This window comes from Balaenoptera acutorostrata, chromosome X (assembly GCF_949987535.1).
Source record: "Balaenoptera acutorostrata chromosome X, mBalAcu1.1, whole genome shotgun sequence".
Taxonomy (NCBI): Eukaryota; Metazoa; Chordata; class Mammalia; order Artiodactyla; family Balaenopteridae; genus Balaenoptera; species Balaenoptera acutorostrata.
In genome coordinates this window covers 43,285,813-43,295,314 of record NC_080085.1, presented here as the reverse complement: position 1 = coordinate 43,295,314, position 9,502 = coordinate 43,285,813, and the positions used below count along the sequence as shown (strand labels likewise).

Sequence of the window (9,502 nt, the reverse complement as noted above, 5' to 3'; positions counted from 1 at the left end):
TGAGCATCAACTGGGAATGTGTTTGAAATGCAAATTCTCAATGCTGCCCCCATCCCAGGACTACTGAAATCAGAAACTCTGGGGGTAGGACCCAGCAAGCTGCGTGTTAACAAGCCCTCTAGGTGATTCTGATGCACGTTTAAGTTTGAGGCCTCACTAGAATAGAGTATCGCATTCAGGAGCTATTGGAACAGGGTTGGAGTATTGCCCAAAATTAACATTTCTGGGTGCCTAAATAAGCCCAAACTTATCTGGCAGGCTGTTTTCCATCCACTGTTTTCTTGTACATGAAGGTGATTAAAGACCCTCTCAAGGTCCAACTTTGCAATGGCCTGGGTCCCTTTGAATTGGTTCAATAAGTGAGAAATCACTAGGAAGACTAGGGAATCCTTACTTTTAGTTCATTAGGCAGAAATAATGACACGCTACATAATTTTTCTTGACAACAAGACTTCAGATCTGAAGCTCATAAAATAATGTTGAGCAAAAGAGGCCAGACACAAAAGCGTACATACTGAACAGTTCCTTTTATAGATGGCACTTTAAAAGGCAACACTAATCTACAGTGAAGAAAGTCAGAATAGGGATTACCCTTTGGGGTTATTGACTATAAGGAAGCAGAAAGGGGGCCTGACTTATGGGTAACGTTCTATTTCTTGATCTGAGTGCTGTTTACAGAGGTGTGTTCATTTTGTAGAAATTCATGAAGTTGTACCCTGATGATATGTGTATTTCCTGTATATTTGATATGCTTCAATGCAAGAGTTTAAAAGTAGCATTAGGTCACCTGCAGGGGAAGGTCAGTGTGTAAATGACACACTACTGTGGGTGCTCGGCTACATACTCTCAGAGGACCAGGGCCTTTGCTTCTGGGTGTGAAATACACATTTGGTGCAAACATAGGTTCCTGGCACCAGGTCTATTGCATTATGACAATGAGTAGTATGGGGTCCATTTTTGTTTGTTTGTTTGTTTGTAATTTATCTTTATTTTTATAGCGGAGTAAAGCTGATTTACAATGCTGTGTCTTTCTGGTGTACATCCACTTGATTCACTTACAGAGAGACATATATATATTCTTTTCCATATTCTTACCAGTCTTATATATTCTCTTACAGTGATTACAATGTGTTGAGTCGAATTCTATGTGCTATACAGTGCTTTTTCTTGATTGGAAAAGACCTCTTGGTTGATGGCATCCCTGATCAGGATTCCCTGTGGATGGGGAAGAAGTGAGGCAGTTACCAAATGTGACCTGTAGGCCAGAGTAAGTTTCAGCACCTGGCTACTCCAGGAAATGGGAAGTGATAGGGTTCTGGATTTCCAAATCCAATTGGAAATTGGATTTCCGATTTCTTAGGCCAAGAAACTGTGGGAAGCATGTGTAGTGGGTAAAAGGTAAGTACCCCATTGTTTGGTCCTTCATCCTGAGCTCTATGGGTGGATAAGGCCCCCAGTTGTGAGCACCCATCTTTTGCCTGTACCCTTCTGGGCCCAGATCATAAATTTACATATGAACTGAGTTTCCCTGGCTTTATCAGCTTGTGGAAGTAAAGAGTCTCAGTTAAAGAATTAGCTTAAATTTCACCAGCTCTTGCCCACATCTGCTCACACAGGAATTCCAGCCCCCATGTAAAATAGCCCAATTGTGTCTGCAAGTCCCTAGTATGTCACAAACCAATCTGTTTTGGGCATCTCCCATGTTCTTCCTCACTTACTCTGGGCCCCATTTTTGTGTGCTTTGCCCATGAAGCTGCTTCAGGAGTATTTACACCCTCCCCGCCACCCCACCGCTGCTGTACCCACCATGGGAATATTGATGAAGGTGCCAAGGGTGCTACCTCCTGATCCCCCTAAAGGCCCCAACCATGGAGGTGCCCACCCATGTACCAGACATGCTCAAACATGCCTGAATGGCATTTGAGCTCAAGGTAACACATACCTGCCAAATACATGATGCCCTGGTTCCCACAGTGATGTGATCTGAAAGCAAGCCCTGCTGCTGTTACACTCCATGGCTCAATTTGGGGGTTGGTGATGGGTAGGGGCATAGGGCTGGGCTTGAATGGCTCCCCTGTTGCTGAGGGACAATGGTGTTTTCCAGACAGAGGTGAATGCTTCAATCAGGAACTGCCAGGTACAGCTGCTCCCTCTGGTGGTCTGTGCCTTCCACCAGTGGAGACAGGGAGATCAGCTTCAGCAGTCTCGCGCCATTCATATCTCTTAGAACTATTCCTGAGTACAGGGTATTTAAAAGACAGTTTCTGTATCAGACAAACCCAAAATGAAGAATATTCTATTAAAAATGCTAATGCCATACAAGATGCAGAAAGGCTGTGAAAATATTCCTGATTAAAGGAGGCTAAAGAGACATGACAGCTAAAAGCCATACCTCGTCCTGGACTAGATCCTGTGATGAAGAGGAAAAATGCTATAAAGGACATTATTGGGTCACCAGACAAAACTGGAGTACAAATGGTAAATAATAGTATTATACCAATGTTTAATTTACTGAAGCTGCTAACTATACTGTGATGTAGGGAACATGCCTATTCTTAGGAAGTGCACACTGAGGTACTCGGGCATAAAGGGCCATGATGTTATCTGTCCTCAGTCGGTCCAACACACACACACACACACACACACACACACACACACACACACACACGGGAGTGCATACATGCAAACGATAAAGCAAATGGGGTAAAATGTTAGCAATAGGTAAATCTGTTCTTTATACTATTTGTTTTTCTTTTTGAAACTTTCCTGTAACTATGAAATTATTTCCAAATAAAAACGTTTTACAAACGTAAAAGACAGCGTCTGTGCAAGCAGTCAGGATCTGGTGGCACATGCCCGACTGAACTCTTCCTGTGGCAGAGATGAGGAAGGAGGACATGGCGGTCTTCCCAGGCAGGGCTCCCACACATCCCAAAGGGGAGTCAGATACCTGCATGAAGGTGCCAAGTGGCATCTGAGGCCGCTTACCTCTTGCTCTCCCCCAGCCTACAAGATAGCAAAAATAACACTTTTTACATTTTCTCCTGAGGATTATGAGCCTTGGGGTGGGGGGATGATGAAAATTTGGTTATGAAAGGAAGGTGATTTGGTTAATTCATCCATCTGGAAAATATTTCAAATACTACGTGCCAGGGTCTGTGCTAGGGGCTGAGGACACAGCCCAGGGTACAAGAGGAGACACAACCCCTGTCCTAAAAACGCCTATGAGCTAGCTGGGGATGCATCCACAGCCACACAAATAAATATACATTTCCAAATGAGCTGACCATGAAGTAGACTTGGGGAGCCCTGGGGGAGCCCAGCCTCTTACCAGAGCCAGTGAATCCAAGCCCCATGGGTCTGAAACATTCAGTTCCCCTCCTCCCTCCTCAGGATTTTCTAGGTACTAGGTCCTTTTGTATCTGATGCTAAGGAGAAAAGAAGGAACCACCACCAGCGCTTAACCTGTCCTGGGCACATCCCATCTGTTTGAGCTTAGCCCTCCACAGGCCGCTCTGCCCTCCGTGCGAATCAGAGAGGAGGCCAACATGCCACTCCCCCACTACCCCTGGGCTGGTGGACCAGTGAGCTTTGGAAAACAGTCTTTCTCCTGATCTGTGCCTGTAGGTGAACATAGCTATGCCCATAATGCTTTTGGAGGGCAAAGACCACCAACAGCCTCACGTGGAAGCCTGTCAGCCTGCTGGCCCTGAGTCCCATCACTGGGGTGCTGAGTCATGATAACAACATGACAGTTTCCCAAATGGACAGAATAATGACTTTGGGGGGACAGCTGTGGTTCTCCCCCCAGTCCCAGGTGTGGAACCGACTGGGATGCCCTGTACCCAGGGAAAATAGTGGGATCCACTGCCTTGGGCCTCCAAGTAGACAGTACTGGGGAGGGAGTTATAAGAGTGTGTGTGTGTGTGTGACTACATGTGACACAATGTGTGTCCCTTCTGTCCATGGGTCTCAGGTAGGGCTGACCCTCACCTCTAATGCATTCTGGCCCTGGTCCAAAGAAGTTTCAGATCCAACGAACATTTACTGAGCCCCTACAAAGTTCCAAGCCTTTTTACTTTATACTTTGACACATTTTATATCCTTTAATCTTTAACAGTAACCCTTTAAGGTAGGAATTATCTGCATTGTACAGATGAGAAAACAATCGCAAAGAGGTTCATTGATTTGCTCAAGTATATCATACAGCTTTTTTTAAAAAAAAAAAAACACTCACACACTATACTCTTAGCTGAGGCCTGTCTGTGTTGGTTGCTTATCTTACAGTGTTTCTTGTCTTCTCTACCTTTGGAGCAATTGCTCCCCTTATACAAAAGCCCCCTTCTTTCTCGTTTCACAGGCCCACGTGGGCTTTTCTTTGTTTAATACTGCATTTAATAGCACAAAAAATCACGAATACAAAGAAACTGGCAAAGGTGTTTGTCAATGAGATATCCCTGCCTCCTCCACTTTTCCACTTTCATACCCATATATGTAATGGGCTACGTTTGTATGAACTTTTCCTTTTTCCCTCCAGACGTATAACTGTTATGTGATTGGTCAGTTGAAGCTGAAACACCCATGGAGAAAGATGTTTTACGGTTACAAGGGCACACACCCCCCCCACACCACCCCCCTCCCACCCCACACTTTCCCACACAATCTTTTGGAGGAATATAGGATATGTACCAGTGTCAGGATTTCCCTGCTCCTGCCTCCCCCACCCAGAGCATCCTGCCATTTAATCTTCCTTTAAATGACTGCTTAGACTAGAGCCTCTTCTCCCGCCCCTTCTATTTCTCTTCCAATCAGGACCTTTTAGACACTGGGAACTGTTCAATTCTTACTCTGTCAGGCCCGTGGGCCATGCAAGTAGGTCCTTTAAATCTCAATGCCAGTTGTAGTACGGGTGCTGTCATCTTCCATTACAGGTAGGTAGGTCTGTGTGTCACTTCAGTAGGCTTGTGTATTCACTTCTTTCACTTTTTCTGACTCATGTTCCAGGACCTGTTTGTGATAGAACAGTAAATACCCTTCACTGTCCAGAACGTCCTTAATACTGGCCTTGGTGATGACGGCATCATCACACTTGAACCACTGGTCCTTGTGGTGCCGGATGAAGCTGGTGTAGTGGCCACTCTCCAAGGTTCCTTGGTGATTAACCACAGCAAACAAGGAATACTTATTCTCGTCGTTTCCACTATTGGTTGGCAGCTGCAACTGTCCATTCATCCTGCTCTCTTTACTCGAGGCCATGAACGGTGTCATATCCAGCTCCAGCGGAAAGGATATGTATGTAGTGATCTTGCGCCTCTGTTTGGCTGAGTGTTCAAACCGTTTGAAATGAAAACAGGCAACGACAGGTAATTTATTCATTGTGAGCTGTTTGGTAGATTCCTGGTAGCTTTGGCAACTACCGCACTTGATTTTGGCACTGCTTCCTAAGTGCTCTGGCCTCGTAAACCTTCGCAGGCAGTCCGTGAGGGTGGTGATTCCTGGTATGTGGCTTTCCCCATTCACACTGCTCTCCCTCCCTGGGCTCATAGGCCAGAAGGAGGTGCAAGAGCCAGGCAAGTCCAAACTGATGTCCCAGCATGGGTCTATCGTGGTGGAGACACCATGGCAGGCCTGACAGGTAACATCAGATTGCAGGCCACCTGTGAAGATTTGGTCAATGATGCAGTTACAGTGGTTGGGATTGTTGGCTGCCTTCCCGGCATCATCACCTTTGCAGTGCCTGTGCAGGACATCTAACGCTGCGATGAGGAACTCATGGGCATCCTGTTGCCTGTACCCTGCTAAATGCCTTGCGTGTATCCACACCAGGTGCAGTAATTTATAGGGAACGTGAGGAGATGGATTTCCAGAATACAACTCCCGAAAAAGCGAAGACATCTCACAGACCAGACACAACTCGGGACTTGGCATTTCACATCTGTGCCTGTCGGAGAGGAAGAAATCTCTCAGGATCGGAGTGTGGGTAAGGGCCTGGACGATGCAGTTCATAAAGCACGTGTTGCCAAGATTGATTAGTCCTCTTAAACCGATGGTAAAGCTGGAGGTAATTCTTCTTCTCCTTGGGTTGTGGCCCAGCAGTTCTAACTCGGGTTTGGTTGTCTCCCAGGTTGGATATTTCTCACTGAGGCCTGGCATGGAACACTGCTGGTGAGAAACCTCGGTTGAGGTGGAAGCTTGTAATTTCAAAGCTTCCCCTTGCTCTTCTTTGGCAATTTGCTCAATGTCTTTGTCATATACATAATCCTTACACATAAAGCAGTATATACCTCCGTAATAAAGGTCTACAGCTAAGTTGTGTTGTTTTGTCTCGGCGTGCTCATGAATGTGTTTCTCTGTGAAACAGCCAAAGAAGACACAGGAAAGGCAAGAGTGGAGTCTGTTCAAATGGGTGCCGCACACATGGCAGATGCACGACTTTGCCTTGCTTTTCCTGGTCTCTGGGGTTCCACACCACACGAAGCACTGGTAGATCACCCGCAGTTCCTGCCTCCAGTTCTCTCCCACCTTAAAGCTGTTCACGTGGGAACAGCCTGGTGGACCCACAGCGAAATCCACATCCAGGCATCCGCCCCCAGGGCCGCGCCGGGGCCGGGGCCGGGGCGGGGGCCGTGGCCTAGGCTGCGGCGGGGTACGGAGCCGGGTCTGCGGCCGCGGCCGGGGTCGGCGGCGGGGGGCACGGCTGCGCCGCGGGGAGGGATCGGGGGGCCGCGAGGGGTCGGAGGGAAGGGTGGGGAGAGGAACCTCGTCGCTGCCGCCGCAACCGCCGCTCCGCGCCGGGTTCTCATCCTCGGGCTCCTGCTTCGGCTCCCCCTTCGGCCCCTGCTCCGCCTCCCGTGCCGGATCGGGTTCGGGTTCGGGCTCCAGCTTGAGCTCTACCCGGCGGCCCGGACCCTCCGCCGTCTCCACCTTCCCGGCAGCGTCCACCTTCCCTGCCGTCTCCACCTTCCCGGTGGCGTCCACCTTCCCCGCCGCCTCCACCTTCCCCGCCGCCTCCACCTTCCCCTCCACCTTCGCCTCCGCCTCCACCTTCCTCTCCGCCTTCTCCGCCGTCTCCGCCGTCTCCGCCTCCTCTGCTCCTCCGCCTCCACTGGCGGCGGCTCCTCCCCCTGCTCGCAGGGCTCAGGCGGCCACTGGGCGTGGCGGCGCGGGGGCCACGCAGACCTGGGGTGTCCCCCGCCCGGCCTGAGGGAGCGCGGTGGCTGTGGCAGCTGGACCCAAAAGGGACTTTCACTGAAGGAGGCGGCGGCGGAAGCAGGCGACGCCCCCGGGAATCCTCCCGCCGTAGCCCTCTAGCGGAGGCCGCTCTGCAGCCAGGCCCCGTTTCCTTTAATTCAATATTTCCCAAACTTGCTTGTTCACGAGAATCACGTGGGAGCGTGTTAAAATTACAGATTCCTTGGCTCCACCCGCAGCCCAACTGAATCAGAGTCTCGAAGGGACGTGCTCCGGAACCTGTATCTTTAACTAGGGCCCGAGAGGATTCTTATGATCAGGCAAGTTTGGGAAACACAGCTCTAATTCATTGAGGCTGGCGGGAAGGGGGGCGGGGACCGCGCAGTCTCTTTAAGGCGCTTCCAGTTCTCGGCTCCAATCGCTGCTCTGACCCCCTTCATCGTCTCCTCCCCTCTCCTCGTCCTTCCCTTCATCCATGTATCCTCCCCCAGCCTTGCGGGGCCAGGGACGGAAGGGTAGCCAAGTCCAGAAACGCCCCTGGGGCTGGGAAATGGCCCCCCAGAGGCCGGGTCCTGAGGAGCGCTGGCAGAAGCTGTGATAGGCCATCATCTCTGAGACTGAGCGTGTCCCCATCCCCGTCCCAGGCTCCCCGCCCACCCCAGCTTCTGCTCTGCCCCATAAGGATGAAGCCCCAGCTCCATTCTGGGACAGGCCTGGACCCCAGATGCAGAGGGGCAGAGCTCCCAAGGCCACCGGGCCCGAGGAGGCATGTCCCATGCCCATCTTATCGGCGCTCTGCACAGTCTGTGCCTGCTCCTCGCCTCCTCGTCACCTTTTCCTCGGGCTCCCAAGGCCAAGGGTGGGCTGAGGGTTTGGCAGCCGGCCTTTTGGCCCAGCAGACGCCGAGCCGCCCCGGGAGCAGTGGGAGGAACGAGGCACAACAAGGCCATGCCTACTGCTGCCATCTCCCCTACGGCTGAGAGAGGGGCCTGAACTACAGGACACCGTCCCAAGACCCTCAAGCCCTAGCAGAGACCCGGGGCGGGCAGCAGGTGGGAGGGGCGGGAAAGCAGCTTTTCCATCTGTGGAGCTACCGGTGGGGGCAGTGGGCGGCCACGCGTCTGGGAGGCGCTGCTGCGCTGGGAGCTGCTGGCAGTGGGCAGCGGCACCAAGGGGCCCACGAAGACTGAGCCCAGAACAAGCGGCTTAGGTCTTGGGCAGCTGGGGGATGTTGGGAAGCGACCGCAGGTGCTGGTCCCGGGGAGTGCAGCCCAGGGCAGGCGTCAGCACAAGGCTCAGGAGAAGCAGATAGCCCGTGCTCGAGAGTCAGGGAGACTGTGTTCCAGGAAGACTCTGGCCCCTGAGTCCTGGTGATAGCTGGCCTTGGCCCAGTACACGCTGCACTGCCCGGCCCGTGGGGCTGTGCTGCCTGATTACATCGTGGCAGAGTTCTCCCTGGTTAGCGGGGGATATCACCCCTCCACCTGGCCCCTTCCTCCAGGTAGGGGGAAGTGCCTAGACCTCCTGGGGTCAGCAGCAGGAGGTGGTTGTCAGGAATCAGGAGCCCCTAAGGAGGATAGGATGCTGGTTCCCATACACCTGAGGTCCCCAGAGCTGCCCTGGTGCCTCCTCTTTCAGCATCCTTCCAATAAATGCCTGCCCTTTTTGGCCTGCAACAAGAGGAACTGCAACTAGAGCACCCACTGAAGGAATCCTGCTCCTGCAAGGGTGGGGGCGGGGAAGCACAGGAGATACTCTCATCCCACCTCCACAGAGTAACAGACATCAAAGAGACCTAAGGATCTCAGTGCACCCAAGGCTATCTGCCACTGAAGACTAACCATGGCAACCTGACTGCTTTATGGATCATCTTCCTGCAGAAGCCCCCACGTCCAGCATGTTCTGGAATGGAAGGGGGCGGCTCTGCCATCATTCAGTCACTCGACAAATGTCTATTAAGCGCCAACCCAGACCAGGTGTTGTACTAGGAGCTGTACCAAACACACTTGCTCCAGGGCCTGGGTTCCCCAAAAGGCAGACTGAGGAAGTGTCTAGGTCACCAGCAGAGATGAGACACCAAAAACAAAAGAATCCAGAAAAAAATATCAGAAACAGTTTGACATTCGATTTTTTTTAAACAGTCCTCATGGGAAAAGTCAGAATTTTATTGTACTTCCTTACATTCCTTTCCTGATTGCATGTTGCTTTTGCTCTGAATCACATGCGGGGGCGGGTGGGGGGGGGATCAGCATAATCCTTTCGATGCTTGGTGCTTGTATGGGTCTGGATTCAGTCCTGGGAGAATGCCACC

At 51.3% G+C, this 9,502-nt stretch overlaps 1 protein-coding gene across 1 annotated transcript; it reads right to left on the bottom strand.

The window, feature by feature from the left end:
- Positions 1-1,002: 1,002 nt before the first annotated feature.
- USP27X (ubiquitin specific peptidase 27 X-linked) lies at positions 1,003-8,156 on the bottom strand. The gene is made up of 4 exons (XM_057537635.1): positions 8,024-8,156; positions 4,848-7,136; positions 1,943-3,006; positions 1,003-1,215 (listed from the first exon to the last, which is right to left on the bottom strand). The coding sequence occupies exons 1-2, from the start codon at positions 8,154-8,156 to the stop codon at positions 4,954-4,956; spliced, it is 2,316 nt and encodes a 771-aa protein (XP_057393618.1). The 3' UTR covers positions 1,003-1,215; positions 1,943-3,006; positions 4,848-4,953.
- Between the last annotated feature and the right edge of the window lie 1,346 nt (positions 8,157-9,502).